The sequence below is a fragment of the Gastrolobium bilobum genome, unplaced genomic scaffold (assembly GCF_033153095.1).
Source record: "Gastrolobium bilobum isolate Gb01-03AN ecotype WA unplaced genomic scaffold, APGP_CSIRO_Gbil_v1 utg19495, whole genome shotgun sequence".
In the NCBI taxonomy this organism is placed as follows: Eukaryota; Viridiplantae; Streptophyta; class Magnoliopsida; order Fabales; family Fabaceae; genus Gastrolobium; species Gastrolobium bilobum.
The window spans coordinates 166,122-193,969 of NW_026898451.1; the positions used below are offsets into that span (position 1 = coordinate 166,122).

Below are 27,848 nucleotides of genomic sequence, written 5' to 3' on the forward strand. Positions count from 1 at the left end.
CTTACCATGTTTCCTTTCAAACAAAATGGACATACTTGATACTCTCCATCTCCATTTTTTTTTAACTTCAAGGACCATGCATGCAACGGTGATAGCTGTGTAACTTTTCATCCATATATTTTTTTTATCTCTTCCTTATCATCATTAATTTATTCATGTATAATTAGAATCCTCTTACATAACATGATTATATTAAGGGGATGAATTTTCTTATGTTGCAGTTGATAACACTATTTTCCAGCAGATATAAACGGATGCGGGTCCCATCATTTATGATTAAAGAAAATAAAAAACAAAAAACTCAAAAATCAATCTCTCTCTGCAAGAATTACTGTTCACATTCCTGCGGATGGAGAATTGTATTTCCGTTATATTAAATAACACACAAGAATATCCACTCTTTAATTTCTACCATCTGTGCCTCTTATTGGTGACCAGTTCGATAAGGTCACAACGATGTAATCTGTTTCCTTTCTTTACAAGGTTCTGGTCCCGTGTTACCACAAATTTTAAAAAAACACAAGTAACCATTTCCCTAAAATCATCACTGGACCGAATAAATTTTCATTGCCATTATAGGAGAAGGGGATTGATATCGTCTAGAGTTTTTAAAAACTGTACGGAACCTCAACTACAAAAACGTTTTATTATATTGTAAAAAAGAAAAAAAAAAGAAAAAAAAAGTTGTAAACATAATAAAAGTGGGCGGTGAGATTGAGAACTGCATCTCATGCAACTTCTTCCTTAATCCAGAGAGGAAGGATAATTGCTGTCCCAGGAAATTAGAGAAAACAGTTGCAAGAATAAGCTACACGATTGGCGTCATAGGATGAAACAGTATTTTCCTAACAAAAGCGCTGAAAGAAATAATGTCATGTCGAGCCAATAATTTGATTAAACTCTAATTTTATATTTTCGTATCCTCTACAGTTGAGCAGAATCTAAGCATGAAATATTGTCTGTCATCTCTGAATAATCATATATACAGTCATCAAGAGGAGACAATTGAACAGAGGCAAATACAATAACATGCAAAAAATAAATTATCTTCATGGCATTAACTCCCAAAGCGGATCTCAGGCATTGGGTTTATTTCCCGTCTTGTACATGTTATCAATGACATTCTGTCCACACAAAAAATATTGCAGTCAGTACTTTCACCATTTCCCACCCCATCATTGACGCAAAATTAAATTCAGTAAGCATTATCATAAAATGGCTTGACACTGAAAAACATAGATGGAAAGGTGAGCCATAAAATTGCAGTTAAATGTGGAGTAGAATCAGAAAGAAATTCATGCTCGCAACTACTTAGAGGCTAACAACTCAATTTAAATGACCTATTTATTTCTACAGAAGATCTACACACGAGCATGCATGTCTCTCCAATAAGCGTTTGGATGTGTAGCAGTCCATTTGACATTCAAAAATGCTCAGAATTCAACTACCATGTCAAGTGTCCAATTTCACATCTGTTTGTCTACGCATATATATGTGAGCAGCTGTATTGGGTGTATGCGGGACATATCAAATGAGGAGTGGTTGATTGTGAGTTAGATGAACATATCTTGACTACTGGATCATATATGTGTGATCCGCATGACAACATAGTGATATTTTAAGTGGCCGCGAGACTACAAATGAATGTTCCAGATTTGCTCCTTTCACAAAAAAAACCACTCGTGCATGTACATATATGATCGTTTTACATATATACACTGATAGTATACGGCTATCTTAGCTTACTCTATCCCATTTTTCAACAAAGATTATTGGTAGGTTGGCCAAAGCAACATCTAGCCAGATACAATTACAGTAATGTTTCTATGGCCATAGGACCATACTGGTCTGATCACACTGACTAGTAGACAACTCAATCAATACAATGGGAATTGATTGAGATTTCCCTAACTCTTTTATTTGTTGCTTGGTAGAAAGAAAAAACTGAGGAAGAGAAAAAAGAACCTTCCACTTATGAAGGTGATCCACTTTACTACCTATTATATTAGAAATGAAGCAAAATAAAATCCTGAGAATTTGACAACTTTTACCTGATAGTATTTAAGCAACTGAGGCCTCTTCTTCTTATACGTAGGAGTGATAAGGTCACGTTCCATGTCAAATGGAACCGGGTCAAGATGGACTGCTCTTATAAACTCAAAACCTTTCAACTGCCAAAAAAATATTCACCATCCGACAAAGCTTCAGGAAATGTACTTAAACACAAACACATATGTACATATTGAATAGGATCATTTTATGCTGGTGTAAGACCAAACACACATCACTCAAGGCAATCCCTTTATGCATAATGTTTTTGGTCAATCCAACCATGGAATCATAGTTAGTTATATGTTAATATTTCATGTTAAATATCATTTTGAACAAAAAAGTATGTGATCAAATGGTTGGTATTTTCTATTACCAAAAAAAAAAGGTTGATATTTTCTCTTATTTGAAAAGCATATAATATGTGAATTATAAATAATCTTGGTTGTAGAAGACCACTTTAGATTAAGGTGAAATTTTATCACCATGATATATACATACATATATACTCCAAAATATAACATATTAGAACAATGATAAGAAAATTTAACTAAATAGGACCTTCTTTCCCTTCGCAATCTTTGAAAGCTCTTCAATGATGTGACTTTTTGCCCTAGAATCTTCACAGAGAGAATTGAAGTCCAATGATATACCATTTTCTTCTGCCCAATGCTCAAGTGCTTGCTTGCTGGGGTTAACAACAGCAACAAGGAAGGGCTCAAAACTGTTTCCATAAACCCATATCTGAAACAGAGGAGAAATAAAAAAGTTTATATCAGCATGGAACAGAACATTTCAGCTCATGAAATGAAGCTGAAATTAAGTACTTTGTTTCTATCTGCGAACTGAGCTAAACTTCTTGAAATCATTCATACATTTGGATGCTACAACAAATAATTGCACCGATACATGCCACTAGAATAGTCTTAACTCTTAACCTGGACAAGTGATCATACTAAACTACAGAATGTGGACACCATATATAGTATATCAACATGCAGCAGTACCTCTGAACGTAGGTTATGGCCAACATCGCATGTAATTGCTGATGGTGAAAATTTCAAGAAGCTCTACGTAGTTAAAGAATAATCTGTCCAACACGAAACAAGAATGCAATTTTGTATATGTTTAGGCATGAAAGAAAAACATCCAAGCCTAAATATATCGCTTTTCACTAGGCTAGGATGTTTTTCTTCCATGCCTAAACATATCCAAAAGTGCATTCTTGTTTCATGTTGGACATATTATTCTTTAACTACATAGAGCTTCTTGAAATTTTCACATCAGCAAGTACATGTGTATGTTGGCCATAAACTGAGAATCACACTGAGGATCAGTCTGCAGCTTGCTTAATGTTAGAAATAATATTAATTTATTATTATTAGAATAGTCTAGATTGTGGGCTTGACCCATTAGGTCATCCCATTAGGTCTTTTAGTCTCTATAAATAGAGAGCCTCCTTGTACAGACTTACACACTTGAATATACAATATATTTTCAGATTCAATTTGGTATCAGAGCTCTCGATCTGAGGGCTCTGCTTCCGCATATATATCTTTTCCTTTCTTTTTACTGCCGTGCATCATACCGGCAACCATCCTTTCACACCTAATTCTTATTTAGTCACAAATTTCTTGTCCTCAACCTCGTATCATCAGAAAAAAGATCGTCAGCCTCCGTTCATCGCCGGAAACCGCCACGAAACCACCGTCCGCCACTGTTCACCGCCGTCAGACTGCTTTTCCGGCGACTTTTTCGAACAACCACCACGCGATCAGGAGCGGCTCAGGGAGGCGACCCTGTCTGTCCAAGCCGCGTGTTAATCGGAGCATCCACGCGCCGGTGGAAGTCTCTGGCGGCCGAACCACTGTTCCGGCGCGTGAGCCACCGTCCGGCCACCGTTCCAGGCCGGACCACCACCATCTTGCTCGCCTCCTCACCCTCTTTCCAGATCTGGTCTCCGTTCGTTGTGGGTCCCATCCGTTTGAAAGATATCAGTGAAAAACCCGTTGTTTGGACACTTTTGTGCAACGTTTTTGCGCGATTTCTTGCTTTCTTGTAGTTCTTTGCTATTTTCTGGTCATCTCCTTTTATTTTGTGATGGAGGGCTCAAATAATGCGTCCAAAAACACGACTGGCATCATCTCCGGTACTACCCCATCTCCATTCTTTTCTCGGGCCAGTGATTCCAATTGGAACAGTGGACGCGGTCACAGACGTGGCCGCAGACAGAGGCCTCGTTGCAATTATTGCCAGAATCTTGGGCATTTTGAAGAACGCTGCTATAGGAAGTACCCTCATTTGAAGCCACCATCTGCCAAATTTGCTCAAACTGATGTTACACCACCTTCAACTGGATTAGTAACTCTTTCAAGTGCCGACTATGAGGCACTTCTCAAGAAGGTTTCTTCTCAGCATCCTACTCAAGACACTGGTAATCATGTTGCTTGTTTTTATCAATCATCTCTTGGACCCTAGATAATAGACTCAGGTGCTACTCATCATCTTTGTGGTAATAAAGATCTCTTCACTTCTCTTTCTTATTCTAATAACCTACCCCCTGTCACTCTTGCTGATGGCACTAAGGCTCCTGCTCGTGGAATTGGGGAAGCCAACCCAACTCCCCTTTTAACTTTGAGTTCTGTTTATTATATACCTGGCATTCCTTTTAATTTAATCTCTATTAGTCAGTTGATTCATTCTCTTTCATGTACTATTACCTTCTCTAAACAATCATTTTCTATGCAGGATTCGGGTACGGGGAAGACGATTGGAGCAGGCGTTGAGTCACGAGGTCTCTACTATCTGATTGCACCACCTTCTCCAGTAGCCTGTTCTCTCACAGAGTCTCCTGAGCTAATTCACAGCCGTCTGGGTCATCCAAACCTCTCCAAGCTTCAGCATATGGTTCCCTTTTTATCCAATCTTAAGTCTTTAAACTGTCATTCTTGTCAGCAAAGAAAACACACTCGCTCCTCCTTTGCTAATAGAGTCAATAAAAGAGCTGATGCTCCTTTTTCTATTGTTCATTCTGATATTTGGGGTCCGAGTCGAACAACGTCTGTTTTGGGTTTTCAGTATTTTGTCACCTTTATTGATGATTTCTCCCGTTGCACTTGGATTTATTTAATGAAAAATCGTTCTGAGTTATTTTCAATTTATCAAAAGTTTTGTGCAGAAATAAAAACTCAATTTGGTGCTTCTATTCAAATCTTGCGCAGTGATAATGCAAAAGAGTATGTGTCTCTTGAATTTTCTAAATTTCTGGATACACAAGGGACGATACACCAGACTACCTGTCCCCACACTCCACAACAAAATGGAGTCGCTGAACGTAAAAATAGAAATCTAGTTGAAACTGCACATACCCTTCTCATTCATATGAACGTCCCACTCCGTTTTTGGGCAGATGCTATTATCACCTCATGTTTCCTTATCAACCGCATGCCCTCTTCTGTGCTAAATAATGATGTTCCCCACAGTATTTTGTTTCCCGGAGCATCTTCTTATCCTCTGCCTTTACATATTTTTGGCTGTACTTGTTTTGTTCATGATCTTACTCCAGGTAAAGACAAGTTGACATCCAAGGCCTTCAAATGTATTTTCCTTGGGTATACACGTTTTCAAAAAGGGTATCGTTGCTATTCTCCTGATCTCAAGCGTTATATCGTTTCTGCTGATGTCACTTTCCTTGATCAGCAGCCTTTTCACTCTACTCTGTCTCCAGTGTCCCAAGTTGATCAGGTCCTTCCTGTTCCTTTTCCTGACTTGTCTTTACCAGCTGCAGGTGACCCTATTTCAGAGGAGCAACCAATTACCTCCATACCTGCAGATCGTCCTCTCCTCACATACCAGCGTCGTCAGCCTGCACCTCCACCGACTTTGCCTCTTGATGACTCATCGCTCTTTCCCGTCGGCTCTTCTCCTCCGGATCCTCCATCAGAGACTCCTCCCATTGCTCTTCGGAAAGGTATTCGATCCACTCGAAATCCTCATCCCCTTTATTCTTTCTTGAGTTATGACAGACTTTCTTCACAACATTTTACTTTTGTTTCTAGTCTCTCTTCTGTTTCCATCCCTAAAACCACAGGTGAAGCACTATCTCATCCAGGGTGGCGCCAGGCGATGCTTGATGAAATGCAAGCACTTCACTCCAATGGCACTTGGGATCTTGTTCGTGCTCCTCCCGGGAAGTCTGTTGTTGGTTGTCGATGGGTGTTCACAGTTAAAGTTGGTCCTGATGGCACTGTTGATCGCCTTAAAGCTCGCTTAGTGGCCAAGGGATACACACAGATCTTTGGTCTTGATTATGGGGATACCTTTTCTCCTGTTGCTAAGATGGCTTCTGTTCGCCTGTTTCTTGCCCTTGCCGCCATTCATCACTGGCCCCTTCTCCAACTTGATATTAAGAATGCTTTTCTACATGGTGACTTGCAGGAGGAAGTTTATATGGAGCAACCACCAGGTTTTGTTGCTCAGGGGGAGAGTTCTGGAATGATATGTAAACTTCGAAAATCTTTATATGGCCTGAAGCAATCTCCTCGGGCCTGGTTTAGCCGCTTTAGTTCAGTTGTTAAATCCTTTGGATTAATCAGAAGCAAAGCCGATCATTCTGTCTTTTACCGGCATAGCTCTTATGGCCAGTGCGTTTATCTCCTGGTCTATGTTGATGACATTATCATTACAGGCAGTGATCAGACCGGGATTGATCAGTTGAAAGAGCATTTATTCAATCAATTTCAGACCAAAAATCTTGGCAGCCTTCGATATTTCTTGGGGATCGAAGTTGCACAGTCTAGGCGGGGCATTTCCATCGGTCAGAGGAAGTATGCACTGGATATCCTAGATGAGACTGGCATGTTAGGCTGTAAACCCATTGATACACCTATGGACCCCAATGTTAAGTTATTACCAGGACAGGGGGAGCCACTGCCAGATCCTAGTCGCTACCGCCGACTAGTTGGAAAATTGAATTATCTTACTGTGACAAGGCCAGATATCTCCTTCGCAGTGAGTGTTGCAAGTCAATTTCTTGGTTCTCCCTGTGACTCCCATTGGGATGCAGTTATTAGAATTCTCCGATATATTAAAAAGGCGCCAGGAAGAGGTTTATTATATACAAATAAAGGGAGTTCAGAGATCTCTAGTTATTCAGATGCTGACTGGGCAGGTTCTCCTTCAGATAGACGATCCACCTCAGGGTATTGTGTTCTCTTCGGAGGAAATTTGATCTCTTGGAAGAGTAAGAAGCAAACTGTGGTCGCCAGATCCAGTGCGGAGGCAGAATATCGGGCAATGGCAAATGCAACCTGTGAGCTCATCTGGCTGAGTCAATTGCTGAAGGAACTCCATCTCTGTGAACAAAGGCCTATGAAGCTCATTTGTGACAACCAAGCCGCTTTGCATATATCCTTTAACCCAGTCTTTCATGAGAGGACCAAGCATATAGAAATTGACTGTCATTTTGTTAGAGAAAAGATCCAGTCAAGGGAGATCGAGACAGCATTTGTCAATTCCAATGATCAACTTGCGGATGTATTCACTAAAGCTCTTAGAGGTCCCCGAATAGATCATATTTGTAACAAGCTGGGAGCTTTTGATATATACACACCAGCTTGAGGGGGAGTGTTAGAAATAATATTAATTTATTATTATTAGAATAGTCTAGATTATGGGCTTGACCCATTAAGTCATCCCATTAGGTCTTTTAGTCTCTATAAATAGAGAGCCTCCTTGTACAGACTTACACACTTGAATATACAATATATTTTCAGATTCAATTCTTAATTTGAACTTCGTAATCAAATAATATCAAGCTGAGCCATAAGATTAATTGCTCAAGATTGGACCCATTCATCTCAAGCCCATAAAGGGCACAATTACTGTAATTCTATCATGAACAACCGAGCTCACCAGCTTTAGTAGTATATGAGTAACATTTTCCAAACACCTTTTCCCATTTTTATATAAATAACAGATCATCTATCACATATTTTTCCATCTTGCTATGGGCAATAAATTCACTGCAAGCTAGGAACATATCCAAAATCATTGAAAGGGTTACCAGGACATACAGATTCAATACAAGAAAGTTGACCATAAATATTTTCCAGGTTTTCAACAGCAACATATTCTCCTTGTGAAAGCTTAAATATATTCTTCATCCGATCAATAATTCTCATGCTTCCATTAGGTTGCCACTCTCCAATATCACCTGTTGGATATATCATTCATAAAATAAAAAAATGTGACCCTTTCCAATTTAAAAGAGTATCTTTAAACTTCAATTTTGGAAAACATAAACAACCTGTATGGAACCATCCATCAATCAGAACCTCTTTCGTGAGGTCTTCACGTTTGTAGTACCCCGAAAACAAGGTTTTTCCCTTTACACAAATTTCTCCTCTTGGTGTACTTGCAAGGGCATCGTACCCCATTTCAGGAACAGATTCCAGACACACATCCACATTTGGTACAGGAGGGCCCACTGTTCCAAGCATTTCCATTTCATTTGGTAATGAGACAAAGGTTCCCGCACAGGTTTCAGTCAGACCTATTTTCATTTTTAAAAAAGCAGATTAATCAAGTCCACAGGCTAGTACAAGGGCCGTAAAGAAGTCTAACATTTAAATAGCTACATTATCTTCGGCGCACATAAACTGCATTAGAGTGAAGAGACATTAGAATAATTTCCATATAGGTTTCAGTTAGATATCATTTGTACTAGTAACATGCAATAAATCTAAAAGTATTAGCTAATTGCCACTGCTCTTATCAACATTAATCAAGGATAATTTTAGAACCATATAATTACCACTTGATATTCAAAATTAGAGTCAACTAAACATAAACGGAGATTCAACTAATATAAGAATACATTTTATGCAATTAGGGCCGTTTATATGAAGCAGTTATTGCCCCACATCCAGAACTATACTATAAGCTTTGTAACAAGTGAAAAGTTCCACACTAATAGTGTTTACAAAAGACTAGTGGCAATCACACAAATTTAGAACGGAATAAGAACTGTTTTAAGTTGAAAGTGGTATGGTAATTCTGTATAGTTTAAAATGGTTTTAAACAATTTAGTTAGTCAAAAATTTCCTAGTTTAGTATCGAAGAAAGTAAAATGACAAATGGAGAAAAATAAGGAAGTTTATGGTTTAAATAAAAACCAGCTAGTTTGACTTTGTCCTAGGTTTTCTTTTGAAATAGTGTCACTAAACTAATCAAATAAGAACTGGTTTCTCAAGTTTTGAGTGAGTATGAGAAACATCTACCTAGTTTTCTTTTGGATTGTGAAAAATACTCTTTAATACAAGATCTGCAATTCTCAGATAAAGATATTACTATTTTCCTTTACACAAATAAAATAAAAAATCACCAATCAGCATATGTTGTCTGTATCACATGAAAATAGCATTCAGATTTAAATGAATTTATTTTTGTTTAAAAAAAAATCAATTATTGTTAAATAGAAACGGTTTAGTTTAACAGATGTGCAACTAAAATGAGTATTTAGCATGTTTTTGAAAAAAATAATGGCACGGTAAATGTTTGATTTTCAAATTTAAAAAGAGCATACCGTATCCTTGTAGGACATGAGCACAAGACACCACCCGCAAGTAACCTTCCACGTGTGTAGAGAGAGGTGCTGCTCCAGACAAAATAAGACGTACATTACCCCCTAAACCTTGCTTTACCTGATCAAATTACAAAACCATGATTAGTCAGAAAATACAACAACTCTGTCATACTGAGGGGCTTCGGAATTAAAATTTATAGTTTTACCACCTTGTCAAATACAATTCTGTCAAGAAGTGGAGATGCCTCTCCATGCTTAAGCCCTTTATTCATGTTATGCAACTTGCTGCAATCAATTAAAAATTGCACTGCTTACAGAAGGACCACCAATAATTTAGATACAACCTAATAAAAAAAATTAATACTAATCTAAAAGAGAATTTGTGTGTGACACATAGGAAAAATCTTAGTTCCCTAATATCTTACAGACGATTTGTGACCGGGACAGTTCATTGTGGGTTTCTCATGATTTCACCAAGAATCAAGTAATCATTTACAATAGCATAGTACTTACTATGAGTAAGCACAGTTGAATAATGTCTTTTTAAGGAAGCCCCCAGAAGAAATCTTCTGCGTCAAACCTGTGTAACAGAAGGAGATTGGAAGTCTTCATGCATAATTTATTTTATTTTCTTCAATGGGTTTGGGGGAGGCAGCTCAGGAAAAGAAATGTAAGAAAAATGACACTCCAATGATCAAGAAATAATTTACAGAGTAGTCTAGTCCTCCTGAAATCACAATATGACCATCAACATCATGTGATGCTAGAAACATGTTGGAGAGAAATAATATAAAACCATTAATATGGCCTTTAACCCAACAACTTAAACTTTTGAGTTGAAATGATTCTTAACATGGTATCAGAGCCTCTCTAACCAAGTGGTCATGAATTTTATCCTCACCGCCCCCCGTTCTATTAAAAAAAGATTAAACATTTTGGAATTTCTTAACGTAAGCAAGGCCTGTGCATTGTATAACTGTCAACAATTACAAGAGTCTACCTGAGTACACTCTATCAAGCACTCGAGGAACAGCACAAAAAACAGATGGTTTTAGCTCCCCAATGTCTTCAATTAACAATTTGACATCCTGCAGCCATTGTGTAAATGATGGTCATATTCCACATCCAATCAAAACAAAAGTTTGACATTTTTGAGATAAAATCAAATCCAAATTTCAATTATCACATAAAATCTTCATTTAGTAAGGATGGATTTAGCACATATACTCACCCCACGCCAGAAACCTATTTGGGCACCATGCCATATGAATGCCTCCTCAATTACCCTATCAAAGATATGAGCAAGAGGAAGGTATGATAGGTATACATCCTTATCATGCAACTGCAAAGAAGGAAAAAGGAGAGATTATGAAAGCTAAAGACAGGACAGCTAAGCATTAGTATCCTAAAACTGGAAGAAGAAGAAAAAAACCACACCATTCAAATTAGATACGCAATCTACCTAGCTTGGAATGAAATGGGATTGCATATTGGGAGTTCTCTGTACATTCATGTATCTACGAGTAAAATCGAGGAGTTGTAAATAGAATAATACTTACACGTTCATTGACACTTTCCAGAAATCGTTTAATCCCAGCTAAGAGGGTAATAATACTCTCATTGGATATTAACACTCCCTTGGGGTCACCAGTAGTTCCGCTAGTATACATTATTGTACAGATGTCACTACTTTTCTTCACAGGAAGATCAAACGTCTGATTTTGACCCTGTGACAGATATTAAAAATTGAATTAGAAATGGCAACCACAAAATATCCATAGAAGCAAAAGAGACTTTACTCCCCACTGGTCATGACTGAACTGAGCTTTAGAAAAATAAATTCCAATATATATATATATATATATAAGGCTTATCGTTTCTCAAGTTGCTTGAAATAATCTTATCTCCGGCTACTAAATCATAACCGTACAAAGATGGATCAATGGTGATAAAGGAAGAGAGAGAAAAAGGGAATCATAACCATTCAAAGGTGAATCAATTAATATAAGAAAATAAATAAATAAAACGACGTAGTTTTGGGATAGCCGAAGATAAACTTATCTCAAGCTGCTTGAGAAATGTTTTTCCCATATATATATATATATATATATATATATATATATATATATATATATATATATATATGTGGTAGGATCGTGTGACACCGGTGTCAAATTTTAATTTTGACACCTCATCTGAGAGCCGTTAGATAAAAAAAGATCAATGGTGTCACATGCTTGCAAATCAGAGTGGTTGATTTTTTTTGGTCTAACGGCTCTCAGATGAGGTGTCAAAATTGAAATTTGACACCGGTGTCAAAGGATCCTATCTATATATATATATATATATATATGGGTTTGGTGTTTGTCATTTTAAATGACATAAGTTATGTCATTTTAGGAGAGAAATAGACATAGAAAAACGGAAATCATGGGAGAGAGAAAGTGGGTGGTTTTTTTAATTTAAAATTCAAATTTTTTGTGTCTGTATCTCTCTTAAAATGACATAACTTTCTGTCATTTAAAATGACAAACACTTTTCCTATATATATATATATATATATATATATATATATATATATATATACCTAACCAAACAATCCACAAGTTTCCATTTTACAAGATATCATCTTTATATTTTTCATTTTCATGGCCCGTAAACTATATTCACTAATAGTTTTCCACATACACCACTATTACACCAACAGAAGGTGGATCAAGATAGTGATACAACAATTTTTGCTATGTAAGAGTAATTCCAGATAATGCCAAGTAATTATAGAAGGAGCAGCTTTCATGTCAATTTTACAAGTAATAGTAGAAAAAGAGTAATAATACATGAAATGAAAAACCCACCACTTGTAAAAATTCCTCCCAAGAATATATTGCCAACCCAAACTTTTCAACTTCTTGCTTTTGTTCAGGGGTAACATTCCCAAAGCTCACAAGTGCTGTAAAAAGAGATAAAACTGATTGTTTCTTTCTCATACATATGCATTTTTGGAAAGAAAGGAGATAATCAACAAAACTTACTCCTGAGATACTTTGTTGTATTTGGAAATGTCTTCAATAGCTGAAAAGTTTCAAGAACAAATATGGGTAAGACTGACAGTTTACAGAAAATTGTACACAACTCTCTAATTCTTCCAAACAATAAACTGCTACAAAACAGATAATTTCAATTTATGAACCTCAGGTATCTTCTTTTCTTCTGCAAATGCAATTGAGACCTCTGCATGGCATATTACAAATTCTACAGCCCCAGCACCTAAGTCATATATATGAGTGTCAAAGCCAATGGTAATTAAAAAAATTAAAATTAGAAAAGTAAATATTGACGTATTAGGATGGAATGTATTCTCGGTGAAGTGCAAAAAAGGACCCAAGAAACTTCTTGCAAGGGATTATCAATATCTGCACAATGGGACATTCTACCCATACGGCCATACCATGCACGGTTTAAATTTTTCAGCATGCTAGTAAATTTGAAAAAAATTATCATTGTTGTGAGGAAAGTTATCAAGGTCAAAGGTAAGTGACAGGTTTTGGTGTAAGTTTAGAACTTACATAATTTTTCAAAAAGATCTGTTTTCAAATCAGGTAAGATTTTCAAAAGGGTACTTACTTATTTGTTGATATAAATTACCAAAAAAAATATTGCAATAAAAGTTCTCAATGAATGTGTGAATTTAACACTTGCATAATTAATACTTTTTCAAAAAGATAAAGCTTTGTTTATAAAACAGGAAGTTTTCAAAAGTGCATAAACTATTTATTTTATTTGTTGCTAAATGTTACATTAAAAAAATGCAACGTCCATAAACATTGTAACTTTTCCCACAAATCTCATGTACAGTAGATTTGGAAAGCTAATTTCAATTGCGGCTGAGTAAAAGCATCACCATGATGTACAAACATGCTAAAGAAGGTGTTAACATACCTAAGGTATCATATAAAGGAACACAATAAAGTCCATGTGCATTGCAGGCCTGCAATTATTCGGCAATATGTCAAAAAAAATTGAGTAGAAGAAGCTAGTTCAGCAACATTGTTGCTAGGTGACCAGGGATACCAACACCAGCACCACACAAGCATAGAGCAACAAATAATAGAAGTGGAACTCTCTATAGAAAGTATATATTGAATAAAAGAAACAAAGCTTCAATCCAGAAATACCTTATTTTCCTTTATATTCGAGAAGGACTATAAACAGGCAAGAAGAATTAAAGAAACAAAGCAGTACAGTAGACATTCAAATAACAATAAACACGAAATACAAGCAAACATCAACATATAAATACAATAGAAACCTCAAACAAACAGAGTGAACAGAAAAAATAGATGGAAAAAATTAAAAAGACAACAAAGAGGAAAGAAATTCAAAATAAAATGTACCTCCATGCTCATAATCCACTCAGCAGAATTGGCACCATAAATACCACATTTAACACCCTGCAAACCATAAATATATGACTTAAGCTCACAAGAACAAATTGATTGAAATGATAATTATCTGCAAAAATGAAATATGAAAATCATATAAAACAAGGACCCATTATGCAAGCTTAGATGCAAAAAGAAATCTGAGTCAAAGAGCCAAGCATTCGAAATCACTTGGCCATGTTTCTGATAAGTAATTCACTACTGTAGTGAGCTATTATGAACATGCAGATAGCAACGTTATCAGGAACATATTTTCAAAGAAATTATGTACGAGGTGTTTGAAGTTTTCACTGGCATGAAAGCATGCATATCACACGCCAGAGTTGATGTAAATAATAGAAGTAATATTGTATCAAGTCAGTTTTGTATTAAGTCAGGAGTTCTGTTATGATAAGTCAGTTGTGATTGTTTGTATTCAGTTAGAAATGTTGCGTTTGTAACAGCTTGTCGATAGATCTAGAATATTCTAGAAGCTGGTCACCAAGTCTATATATGTGGTATGACTTGTTTAATTCATTATTATTCAGAATATACAGATTCAGTTTTCAGTTTACTCTCTCTCTCCTTCCATGGCCTTTCTTCCCTTCTTTCTCCTTCCATCTCTTTGAGTAAATAATGAAAAAGTGAACAACGCAGCATGTACTGAGAATCCAAGAATTGGAATAAAGTATTAAAGAAGATAATACTATTAGAACAACCAAAAACAAAACATGGTTTCATTTTCCGGTAAGAGAAACATAGCTCACTTACTTCTCCATAACCACAGCTGCGGATGGAATTCCCAATTTTCATCACCACATCATATACTTCTTTGTAAGTTTTCCACTTGTACTTGCCAGGCTATAAAGAGTCATAAAGAAATGTGCATTTAAGTCAACCAAAAGCCATAACTGGTTAAGCAATGGCAATAATATTTCCAGAACACAAACTTAGACAGTGCAAGAGACTTTACCTTCCCATCCACAATTTCCCGGGTACCAAGCATTGGATTTGTTGGATATTTCTCAACAGACAATCTGTAAAATTAATATACATTAAGAACTGAAATTACTAATATTTTATCGTACTATAGAACGAAATAGCAGGAATAATACATGTCAAGGATTTTGAGTCCTAGATCGGGTTAAATTAAACTATATATTTAGTTCCTCTTCGTGCGCATGAAAAGTTCAACAATAATTGTTTAAATGTTGAGTGGGAAAAAAAAAATTAAAAAAACTGGAGAATCTGATTAAGAAGCTGTGGTTCACGAAATGATTACTTTATGTGCCAAATAGATAGTTCAGATTGAAAGTCTACCTAACTTGATAGTCTGATATACAGATCAGAGAGCTCTGCTTAGCAAGTTGGCATAATAATTAAAGAATAAAAAAAAAGGAAATTAAAAGAAACGATCTGATTTGTATTTATTTAGTGGAATAAATAATTTACTGATTGTGTCCATAAAAACCAGTGATCATTTGCATCGAGCAACAAAAGCTTCCACTCAATTCTCAGCTATCAAATCGAGAGCATATAAAAATGAAATTAAGTGAAGTGAATCAATAGGTTTTCGAAACGAAATAGAGAGAAGAAAGTGAGGAATAAAATCGAAGTGATAGATTAGATTCACCGGAAAACATCCCAGCAGCTATCGAGACCGGGGATAGGAGCAGGGAATCCATCCTTGGCGAAAAGGCTGCGGTAAACAGGTCCCCTCGATGGCCTCCCTTCACTCGCCCCCTTAGCTTTCTCGACCTCAACGATGAAACTCCTTTGCGCCATGACTGTGATTATTCCTCTTCCTCTGTCAATCCGATAGAAGAACAATCACGGCGAATATCGAAGGGAAGAGAATTTGGAATTGAAATGAAGAATGGAGAATGGAGAATGGAGAAGGGAGATAGCAGAAGAGAAGACAGAGAATTTAAATGCAAATTAGGTCAGCTTTGTGGCTTCTGTGAATGCCGGTGTTGACTAGCAGACTTGAAAGACGGAGAGAGAGAGAGAGAGCGGTGTCGTGTGGTGTGCCAGGGAAGAGAAATTCCTCTGCCTTTACCACTCACCAGACTTCCAAATGAATTAGGTTTGGATTGGTCAACAAGTTCTGAATCAATGACGCAATTTATTCTTTTTAAATTCAATTACGCAATTTTTGGGATATGCTTACGTTCCTTCATTCTTTCTTTTTTATTTTATCGCCAGGTTAAGAATATTGCAATCGATTCAAACCTAAATGTCGAATTCGTTATTATCCAAATAATAATAACAATAATAATCAAAATCGCAGAGAGTAAAAATCGGAATAAGTGTGTTAATTTAGATTTTTGTTAGCATTAACTAGATTGCTGCGAGTTTATCTATATATATATATATATATATATATATATATATATATATATATATATATGGGCCACAAGGCCCAAAAAAGCTAGAAAATTAACTATAAATAATAGAAAAAAAGGGAATGTTTTAATCTTTGTTACTCTAGAGATCATTAGAATATCTAGGAGGAATATAAATAAACTGAGTTCCCAAAGTGGAATGCAATGCATATGTAGCTCACTATTATTTTACTCTCTGTGAACATCGTAATCCAGCCATCTTCAATTTGTGGATTAAAATTTGATTATCACATGCTAAAATGAATATTTTATATCTAATATCCCAAGTCAATTGCTGCACCCAGCTTCTAGAACAAGTATGAATAAAGTGATAAGACTATTATGCAAATTAAATTGGTACCCGATTTCACTTGCCTTCAGTTCAACCACCTCTATAAATGCCAACACATAATAGACCATTTATTTTTGCAATCAAACACGTGAAAGCACCAATTGTATTACTGTCAAGCCATTTTTGCTAGTTCCAAGTCATAAATTCATAGTGCAAATTCGACGTAGTACATTGCCACAAAATTACTTGTGCAGGTGGACAATCACAATTAATGTGTAACAACGACTCTTTTCCCCCAAATAGCAACACTTGCAATTCTGATTTCCTTGCAATTTACGACCAATAAAGGCCTTCTCTTTAGCCTAAGTACGATTCATCATTCAAACAAACATTTTGATACTATATGATACTAGGATGTGTGGAACTCTATATCACTTAGGTTACTTCCATTATAAATCAACTATGCTAAGATTAATTTCCACACACAAAAAAAAAAAAAAACTATGTTAAGATTTAATATGCTAATTTTACCGGGGATTGGGGGTTAGAAATCATTAGTGAATACATACAATCAAGGTTGTTAAAATCGAGATCTTAAATAAAATCGGAAAGGAATTAAAAAATTATAAAATGTAAAATCGTAATTTAAAAAAATTATAAAAAATTGTAAAAACATAAAATCGTATTAATAAATCGAGATTTTAACAAGAATGGATACAATAATGTATGTATTCAAAATGTTGCTTTAAACAATATATTACTTTATATACAATTCTAATAAATAACACTTTTGAAGAACTTATATAATTTATTCATTTGAGAAGTTTTTAAATAACGGTTGTCTAGTTCACAATATTCTTACCGATTGGTAAGGGAACTGACTTGTAAATATTAGTCTTCATCTAAATTGGATTTTAATCCGATTCAGATATGTGTAAATCGCGAGGCAAGACGACTTAGTATTTCTCGGTAGAAATGAGTCACATCACAACAATTTAATGGTATCGAATGAATAAAAAATTAAAAAATCAGATATACTTGTTTGGCCATGACATGAGTCCCATTTTTTTTTTTTTTGGTAAGCAATGAGTCTCATTTTTATTATTCAATCAATATGCCAGCAATACCACTATCACACAAACCACTAGTCTGAAATCTTTTTGTTGAACTCTTCAAAGCACGCATTGAGAAAATGAGTAATCTTAATATTTCTAGATTTAATATCATTTTTCCTTGAATATATATATTGAAATTGATTAACTGATTAGTTCAATTTATGTATTATCATGTTTATTATAGGGAATGACTCTTTCAAAATTATTTTCTTCATTTTTAAGACGAATTTAAAACTTTTTTTTTTTTGGTGAAGAAAATTTAAAACTTTTGATTGAATGAAACAAATTCCTTGCTACTTAAACCAATTATTGTTGATACAACTAAATTTTTTTAAATATTCGGAGCTAATAAATTCAATTTAAAAGAATAAGATATAAAATATTATATATATATATATATATATATATATATATATATATATATATTATTTCTTAACACATGCCTTAACGTATAAGCTTAAGTTGTTGTTTCAATTCAAGGTATATTTTTTAATCGTTGCTCGAATTAATTCAACTTGTAAATTTAAATTAGTAAATGAAAACACGTGTATTATTTTTGTAGTATTGTTTTAACGTATGCGTCTAGATAAAGCATCGCGCGATTTCTTTTTCTAAATGAAGTTATTCATCCCCTTTTGGGAAGATGGATAAGTCAATAGTATTAAGCCAGAGTCTCTCAAGACTCTCAACAAGTTATTTGTCCCACCTCTTGCAAGATGAACAAGGCAATATTACGCCAGGGTGTGTAACAATAAATAAATATTATATTATTTACGATATCAATGTCAGCTCGTGACTTCCATTCTTGGTCCACAAGGTAAATAGATATTTATAGAGCTTTATTAATCTCATGCAATAAGAGATAAGCTTTATCATGTTATAGACACAATTACGTGTGAGACTCACCTACTTATAAAAAATAAATAAATAAATAATAAAATAATATAAAAATTGATGTATGTGTAAAAGAAAAAAATAGTCTCCTATAACATAAGAGTATATTTTTCTCATATTTATACGTAGGTTAAATGTCGGCTTGTATCTTTTCATTCTTGGTCCACAATGTCTGCTTATTTTCAAATAGTATTTGTCTAAACGGTCCAAACAAGTATCGTTCCGAACCCCAAGCAAAAAGCAGATGTAACATATATATTGTCATCAAGTTATAAATATATATATAAGCCTATATAGGCATTCTTTAAGTTGCAATTTTTTAACCCGTTCAAATGCTTGTTCGCAAATCTCTCACTGGAGCCTATATTAAAAGAAGATTTTTAAGAACATGAATATGGGCAGTGTAATCGTTCTTGTATTTTTTAAATTACAGTCAATTATATATAGGTCAAAATGAAAAGTTTCATAAAAATAATTTTTTTATAACTTGACTTTAATTAATTAGCATAATTAAGATTCTAACATATACGTATTTATCAGTGCGAGTTTGCTGGACTGATTAGTATAGTCTCCTTTCACGGTAGTTGATAATAATTTCTTTGTAAGTTTCCGGTGTGGGTGGAAGGGGATATTACTTATATTTCGACACTAAAATTAGTATTTTATCAATTAAATATATGTAAATGAGAGATAATTTATGAGTTTGGTTAATTGTATTTTGTTTTAAATTATTTTGTAGAGTAATTAATGAAATGTGTATTTTGTGTATTTTAAAAAAAAAAAAAAAGTCAAAACATAAAAAAAGAAACAATTGAAATATATTTTTTAAATTTAATTTTAAAAATTAAAAAAATAGAAAAAAATTTTAAAACTACTTTTATAAAATAAACATTATCAAACAAATTTTATTTTATTTTTATCTAATAATTTAAAAATAATTTTTAAGTAAAGACTCTTTTGGATCCCTAACAAAAAAATATGATCACCATTTTCATCTCTTACAAAAAAATAATTATATTAATCCTTTTTTAGGGACTAAATTAAATTTCTGAGGGATCATAGTTTCAATGAACTGAAATTGTAGAAGGACCAAAAGTTATAACTAAATTGGGTCTTATTTTTTTTTATAAGGGATAAAAACAAAGACCATATTTTTTATTAAGAATCCTTTACTCAGTTTATTTTTTTTATAACACCTTCACTCAGTTTTTAAAACAGAGGCTCGTGTGACAGGATGCACGAAGTGGGTGTAAATGGGACTCTACTCATAATTTTTATAATACAGAGGCTCGTGTGACAGGATGAGCCTCATGGCTCATGCTACATATCCTTCTATTAGTTGTTAAAAAAAAAAAAAAGGTGTCGAAGTGTTAGATATGTTTAGTAAATTAGTATAACCTAGCGCCGAGGTATAGGTGTTGATGACTGTTGACAACTTGACATAGATACAGTGTGGTGGTTGAGTGTCATTTATGTATTCACCGGAGTGTTCGCTGTGAATACAGCAGTGATTTAGGCATTTATGACTAAATTACTGAAGGACATTAAATTGGAACCGAACCATTCATGTATGAAGCATTAAAGTGTTCCGTCCACGACACTAGCCCACAACACATCTACACATGTTTATCTGTTTTTAATCAAACAATTGGAGTTGTAATATTATAAATTTGAACCGTATGTCATTTCATTGAGTAATGATATTTGCGTAGTAAAAGATATAACACAATCTTTAGAGTTAATTTAGTTGGCTGAAAATATTGTTAAAATATGTATTTATTATCTAAAAAAATAGTATAAGAACGGTGTAAACTTTTTCGGTACGCGAATCTCATTGTTGTCAATTTATAAATTTTCTAGCGTGCTAAACTATATTTCTTTGTCATTATCCATGATACCACTTTTTTTTTTCTGCGATGACGATATATTATTGTTTCTTCGTTATCCAAGTTTCATTATCTCTCTCTCTCTCTCGATGAAAGGTGGGTACATAACTTTTTAATTATTTTTTATTATTATTATTATTATGAGAGATCTAATGCTATTATGAAGGAATAAGAAAATTTGATTAAGTATGAAGATGTGAAACTGACTTGAGATCAAACTTCATACTTACAAGATCACTCATTAAAATAAAATTAAAGAGTTAAAAATATGACAATATAGACACTTTTGTTCTTTATTTCATTGTTCGGCTAAAACAGAATTTAAAATTGGAGAATATATTTCTCATTTGTATGAGATAATTTGTTGCATGTTGTCTCATGCAACATAAAAAAATAAATATGTGAGATTTACTAAAAAAAAAAGATAAGAAAAAAAATATAAAACCTACATATTTTTATGTGTGTTTAGAAAATAATTTAAATCTTTTAAAATTACATACCTCATATGAAACTAAAGATTAACTAAAATATAGTAAATGAAAGAGGGAGAGAAAATTAGGACAAAAATAAAAGAAGTATCATTTTCGTTGTCTTATTTTTTTATTTTTTTTACGTACAAGATCTATGTATAGACTCTATTCATAGACTCTCAATTATCCTATGTTACAATGGAATAAATAATAATATTGAATCCTCCTAATTGTGCATTACTACTTTATAAGAGTTACAAAAGTTATACATCATTTTCTGTTTGGTGTGTGTGTTTTTTTTTTTATAAGTTAAAAGTGAAACATAAAATAAAAACAATTGAAATATATTTTCTAAATTTAATTTTAAAAATTAAAAAGTTGTTGTAATTGTTAAAACTACTTTTATAAAACAGACATTATCAAAGAGTTAAACATATGACACTAGAGACACTATTATTTTTTATTCAATTGTTCAGCTAAGATATAATTTAAAATTACATAACTTCATATTGGACACATTTGAACACAAGCTTTTAACAAGAAATAAAAATCAGCAATCAGTTTGTTATATATATTCTTTATTCCATGATATCACATTTGTATTTAATAATAGTAAGATTACTAATAAGAGATTTAAGAGTTAAAAATCTGACAACTCCCCGTTGATTAATCTCACGGTACAGTACGCCAAAAATTACACATCAATTTTATACCTATTTGCGTTTAAATTTGAAGTACCATACCATATACTATTTGATTAAGGGGATAATATTTGTGTTAACCAAAAATTTTACGTAATTATCTGGTCAAGTGTATTGGTATACAAATTCTGGTGTCCATTAATCATTTTTAAGTTATTGCAAATTACAAAACACATAACATCTTGGTATAACTCACTTCTACCTTGAGTATAGAAATAGTAGACCATTGCACTCTACAAATGCAAAAGCTCATCATATACTTGTGGTTAAATAATAACAATGCAAAACCATCACAGTACAGATCAACTGCTACGACCTATTAGGGCATTCAGATGAAATATAACCCCTGGGATTTTCGTGTAAACCACATATGGACTAGACGACAAACAAGAATCACAATCAAAACATTAAGCCACGGAAGAAACAAGTATACAATAAACTGCATTCAAATTGAAAGGAAACGATATTCCAATTACGGGGAAAAAATCTATCTAGCTTTAGCATCTGCATACGAGCAAATTTGGACTTGCATCAACTTAGGATCAGGATACAGCAGAGACCAAGACATAAGCTGCGACAGTGACACCATGAAATTCCCATTCCCACGAGTATATTAGTAGCCAAATCGACCCCTTCCCCATGAGAGCCTCCGATTCCCACCTCCATTGCTCCGATTCCCACCTCCATTGCGCTGCACAGTATTATGCTGCCTTGACAAAACTCTCATTCTTTGCTCCTTCATGTTTGCAAACAGTGAATCCAGCGTCTGAGGCCTTTGCTTTGGCATTTTATTCACGTTCTCCTGCTGCTTCTGAGGGGAAGGCAGCGGTTTCTGCGTACAAATTTACAAAATATTTCAGCCATGCACATCAATGAGTCTGACTTCTGAATGAAAGCTTAGTTAACCTTAAAATGTAAGATATCTTAAAAGACTATAAATGTTATAGGTAACAGCGAGAACAGATTAAAAGCAGGACTTCAATTGAGATGCACATGGACCACAACAGTAATCAAGATTAAGTGATTGATTGCTTCACTAATTCTACAAACCCATTTACCCTCGCAGTTTCAAGATGTCAACCTCAATCCCCAACCCCCAAGTCCCAACAACTAAGAAGAGCATCCCATTCAATATGAACAGTAACCCACATAGCCAGCTTAATGGAACCTCCACTGATAATGGTTACATACACTGGCAGCATTCTGTCCTTCGGAATGTTGACACAGCTAATTATGAATACAGCATTCAAGGCTAGAAAACAATCACTAAACCAGTAAAGAAAACTGACACACCTTGGCAGCAAAACCTCCACTAGCAGCCCTTCTCTGACTTGCAGGAACTCGAAATCTGCACCCAAAAAAGAGAGAGAGAGGATAATCCAAGTGTAGAAACACGAAACATTCAAAATACTCCATCAAGATCAGTGACCAGCAACAAGATGCTCAGCATTACCAGCTACTATTCGTAAATCGTAATAGAAACACACTACTCAATTCTTTCGCTTACTAGAAAGGTAAGTCACTTACCATCAGATTTTTCCTATATCCAACTATAAAGAAAGAAGAATATAATTTAAGCATAAAGACAACACTCGCTACAAAGTCGAAGACCAACTCAGTGAACAACTTTTAAAATTTGCAAAGAAACCTGCCACTTGCAACATGATCTGGAGTTTGTACTAGCCCCCAACAACTTGTATTAAACTTGCTACATTCCATAACTGGATAACACCATTACTACATTCCATAACTGGATAACACCATGGAGGCTGTCAAGCAAGTAGAGACCAATTAAGATTTTTAAGGCTTCCACAAAGATCATATCACTGTATAGTAGTAGCAAGATTTATCTGCATGGTGACGAGGATAACATTTCCCCACCAGCAACCACTTTATGGCACCTCTGCAGAAGCTAAAAGAACTTGAAACAATTACTTAGACAGTATCATCATCCCCCTACAATGCTCACCAGACCAAGAAGAACTCCCCATTCATTAACTTCATTGCCAATCACAAAAAGTTTTCTTCAAAGACAAACCCGTGAAGTGACTTCGGATTCTTGGGCAGAGAAAAATATTTTCTTATTCCACACAATGAGCATAGAGATCTTTTCAATTATCAGTCAACACAAAATATTAAAATGGCATGTTGCAATTTATGGATGCCCCCACGGAAAAAATGATTGCATATTTCATAGCAAGCGCCTGCATCCTTGCAGCATGAACTCAACTTGGATAAACCATCGGGCATTTAGAGCCAATATTATTTTGAAGTGGGGAAGGTTCATAGCAAATAGATAGACCAGTAAGAATCACAACCCAACCGCAAAGAATACTAACAGCCAAAGAAACAGTAGCAATTCTCACTATGAATGTAGTCTAAAGGAGATTGACCATAAATGTAATGCTAACATCAGCTCATACCTTCAAAATGGTTAAATTCTCTAAAAAAAGCATGCTTAGTTAGTTAGTGCCACAATCACTATGCTTGCTTCTAAACAACTGAAATAACGCAGAGTTGTTTGAGTTGTTTTTTCAACGTGAGCCAGCCACTATATATTAGCAACATTATGGTCATTACTTAAGTGCATATGAGATGGTGCAGTGGTACCCTCCTTCACAAACTAGGATGATATACTTCAGAAAGAATATTATTGTTTCTAGCAACGTGTTTCCAGTGAACCAGACTCCATCTAACAAGAAATTGATTTCCATCACCAGCCAGCTCAACCAACTCCAATTATCTAGCATGAATCCATGGTAATATTCAACATACCCACTCAAACCATGATGCATTTGGCACAATAGATTTATGAGATTATATGCAAGCATTCAGAATTCCATAACATGTGGCTGGCCCTCATTCATGATGTCAAATGGCTCCTTTTGCAGAGGAAAAAAAAAAATGGAAGGCACATTAAGTGGGGCCATGTTTTACCTGCAATAATGCAAAAATCAATTTACAAATGCTGTTACGAATGCCACAACACACAAGAACATCATTCAAAGTTAAATGTTCAGCTCCCAACTATTACAATTGAACAAGATTAATACCTTGCTTTATTCCAGTTAGCCACCCTATTGCGATTAGAAACTCTAAAGCGCAGAGGAGTAGTAACAGCTTTTCTTGCAATCTCAGCTGTAACTGGAAATTGGTTTCCAAGGAAATTAGTCCTTCTTTTTGCAAGAGCCCCCTGATGACAATATTTAAACATGAAAATATTAGAAACAATTGCACAAAAACAATACAAGTAAGAAATTTCAAATGATTATGCTTTTCATAAACTAACGCACCTGTCTAAGAGATGATCTTGACTCCATATAACGCCGTACCTTAGAAGACTTATCTTGAGTAAAATTGTTTGAAAACTTTTGGCTTTTGTTCTGTGCCGGTATAAGAATCAAGTGAGATGGTAACCACCATGAGCGTTACAACGCAACAACATGACCAGAAAACAGAAAACAATTTTCCAGAACAAATTCTTACCAGAACCATTCTTTGCTTCCCGGTCTTCTTATTTTTAGACATTTTGATTATATCATCTATTAATATCATGGGGTGATGAATATTAGATATGTCAAGCAGAATATGAGAAAGAAAAGGGGCTTTTCAAAAGGTTCTATTAAGCGCACCTAGTGTCATGGCCATCTTCTTCTCTGTAAGCGCAATTGCCGCGGTTGTAAGAGGTTTGGCTGCCATCTAATAATGCATAGAAAAGTTAATACAAACAACTATAAATATCCCAGAACATAATAATTTAAAACTACCAACCTAGAAACAAAATCAGCTACCAAGAACCGAACAGAAACAAGTCCATTTACGAAAGAAAACATGGGTAGACACCAAGATTTTTCAAGAAAGAGTGAAGAAGCAACAAACATCGAGTTTATTCAACAATTATTCATCACATGGGTAAAGAAATATGATAAAGGAATGAATACAGTACTCTAAATACAAACAAAGGAGCAAGCGATAAGGTCCCCTCAGTGAAAACCATAAATTGCTCGAGCAAAATCGTACAAAAAAAAAATCAAGTTAACACAGTAAATTGATACCTTTTCATCAACACCGTTAAAAAGATTTTCGACTCGTCTTTTTTTTTTTTTTTCCCTAACAGATTTAAAAGAATAGAGAAAGAACCAAATATCCGCTTCCTGGTAAAACTTGTTACCTTAGATTCAAATTTTCGATGCAAAAAGATGTATAAAGAAGAGAAAAACGTTAAAGAAAAAAGGCTTACTCTTCGGCGAAGATGAAATTCAACAACAGAGATGAAGTTTTAATCGCACCGAACTTGATTAGGGTTTTGCTTGTTCCTCTCGAATCGACGATAAAATGCAGAAAAACGCGAAGAAGAAGAAGAATCCAATGCAGAAACTAAAACAAGGAGAAAGGGTAAGGTTCCGTATATATGCTAAGTAGATGGCGGTGAGTTCAGCGGATCTCTTTTTGGATCCCCCGAACCCGAGACGGTTATGTAGTACACTGCTATACTAAAAATGTAACGCGTATTATGCTAAATATATATATAACGCGTGGCATAACATAAATATAGTAATACAAAAAATTGATTAAATTGAATTAAGTATAAACGTGTTTATCAAAATAAATAAATAAAAAAAATCAAATACAAACGTGAACAAAACTGTCCATTACAATCGGAGGATCCATTCTCCCTTTATAAGATAAGGGGGAAATAAGTTGGAGAAAATATTTCTCGCCATTTATATATCGATTTACATATTTTGTTTTTGACTTTAATGTTTTTAAAAATAAATGTAGATAAATTATTTATATTTACTCCTAAAGTGATATCTTTTTGAGTTGAAAAATTAAAAAATTATAATAAAAAATTATTATAACCCGGAAATAAATTATAATTATAAAAATATTTTAATTTTTACTTTAAAACAACGTCATTTTAGACTCAATATAAAAAAGTTATCTATAGAAAAATGAATTCTTTATTTTTTTTGTTTTTTTAACGGTGAAAGTGAAATCCACTACAAATATATGTACGTAGAAAAATTATTTCTACTCTCAGTAATTTGGAGAAAAACAAAGCCCTAAGATAATATGATATTTTGTTTCCACCGAGGCAAATAATAAACCGTACTTTCTCATCTTAAAATTAACCTGTTTTAAAATTGTTTCAAGTCCTCGCTGGATTTACAAGTTGCACACCGCGCCCGCGGTGCTTTCGTGTAACCTTTTCTTATTCTCTCTGGTTCACTATAAAAAAAAAAAACCAAATTTTATTATTTCATTTAAAATAATTAGGGAAGAAATATAATAGTCCATGCCGAATTTAGGGATAGCAAGCAACCCTCAAAATCTCATAATTGAAAAATAAAATAAAATTATACATAAATAAAAAGTGATTTTTTTTTTAAACAAAGTGAACTTTACTTTTGATGTTATACATCAAATGATAACTTATTTAATAAATTTAACTATATAAACATTAATATAAGATATTAAACCGGTTAAATAATTTAAGGGTTTCAATTTGGTTTCAATTTTCTTATATTATAAACACATCTTATGTGGGGCCCATATTTATTAAAAATAAAATAAAAAAATACTGCACAAAAATTGAATGATTACATATAAAAGAAAATAATTCTTCTATAATTTGAGAATTTTTTCCCCATAATTTAATAATATATTATTTAATTTAAGAGTAAACTAACAGTACTAAATACTAATGAATAATAATTAAATTCGTTCACAAAAAAAAAAGAATAATAATTAAATTCTTTAATTTTTTTAATATTTGAATCCTGCCCTACAAATAAGATATTTGTAAGTCAATTTTGTGCTTGTGTCATTACTTATTAAAAATATTATCTATCAATTTTAATATCTGTTTTGACCGTAATAAAAGAAAACAACATAATGCAAAGTTTTCTTTTTTCTATTATAAGCAATTCTTATGTTCGGAACTCGCTTTATTAGCCTAACTTAATGCACCGGTTAAAGTTATTCTAGCAGCTAAACTCAACACCATGGTAGTTAAAATTTTTATTTAAATTTGTAATTTTACGATTT

At 33.9% G+C, this 27,848-nt stretch overlaps 2 protein-coding genes across 2 annotated transcripts; both read right to left on the reverse strand.

Annotated features, from left to right (window-relative positions):
* Window positions 1–877: 877 nt before the first annotated feature.
* Window positions 878–16,143, reverse strand: LOC133316393 (long chain acyl-CoA synthetase 4). The gene is made up of 19 exons (XM_061518132.1): window positions 15,689–16,143; window positions 15,029–15,092; window positions 14,827–14,916; window positions 14,029–14,085; window positions 13,574–13,622; window positions 12,825–12,901; window positions 12,667–12,706; window positions 12,490–12,584; window positions 11,194–11,361; window positions 10,866–10,976; window positions 10,635–10,722; window positions 10,148–10,214; window positions 9,844–9,919; window positions 9,635–9,752; window positions 8,357–8,602; window positions 8,124–8,263; window positions 2,611–2,793; window positions 2,052–2,171; window positions 878–1,124 (listed from the first exon to the last, which is right to left on the reverse strand). Exons 1-19 carry the CDS (start codon window positions 15,838–15,840, stop codon window positions 1,077–1,079), a joined length of 1,989 nt encoding a protein of 662 aa, XP_061374116.1. The 5' UTR covers window positions 15,841–16,143; the 3' UTR covers window positions 878–1,076.
* Window positions 16,144–22,063: 5,920 nt separating this feature from the next.
* Window positions 22,064–26,261, reverse strand: LOC133316395 (uncharacterized). The gene is made up of 7 exons (XM_061518136.1): window positions 26,038–26,261; window positions 25,430–25,496; window positions 25,284–25,339; window positions 25,091–25,180; window positions 24,851–24,990; window positions 23,091–23,145; window positions 22,064–22,629 (listed from the first exon to the last, which is right to left on the reverse strand). Exons 2-7 carry the CDS (start codon window positions 25,494–25,496, stop codon window positions 22,411–22,413), a joined length of 627 nt encoding a protein of 208 aa, XP_061374120.1. The 5' UTR covers window positions 26,038–26,261; the 3' UTR covers window positions 22,064–22,410.
* Window positions 26,262–27,848: the final 1,587 nt, after the last annotated feature.

Bases quoted from the DNA above. Each gene is read 5' to 3' on its own strand.
- LOC133316395 (XM_061518136.1), bottom strand. From the start codon at position 25,496: ATGGCAGCCAAACCTCTTACAACCGCGGCAATTGCGCTTACAGAGAAG. The intron at 24,991-25,090 runs GTGCGTTAGTTT...TATTGTCATCAG, and splicing joins CAAGATCATCTCTTAGACAG to GGGGCTCTTGCAAAAAGAAG. The intron at 22,630-23,090 runs GTGTGTCAGTTT...ATTTGTACGCAG, and splicing joins GTGGAGGTTTTGCTGCCAAG to AAACCGCTGCCTTCCCCTCA.
- LOC133316393 (XM_061518132.1), bottom strand. From the start codon at position 15,840: ATGGCGCAAAGGAGTTTCATCGTTGAGGTCGAGAAAGCTAAGGGGGCG. The intron at 10,215-10,634 runs GTAGACTCTTGT...TCTGTTACACAG, and splicing joins GCTTGATAGAGTGTACTCAG to GTTTGACGCAGAAGATTTCT. The intron at 8,603-9,634 runs GTATGCTCTTTT...AAATGAAAATAG, and splicing joins TCATGTCCTACAAGGATACG to GTCTGACTGAAACCTGTGCG.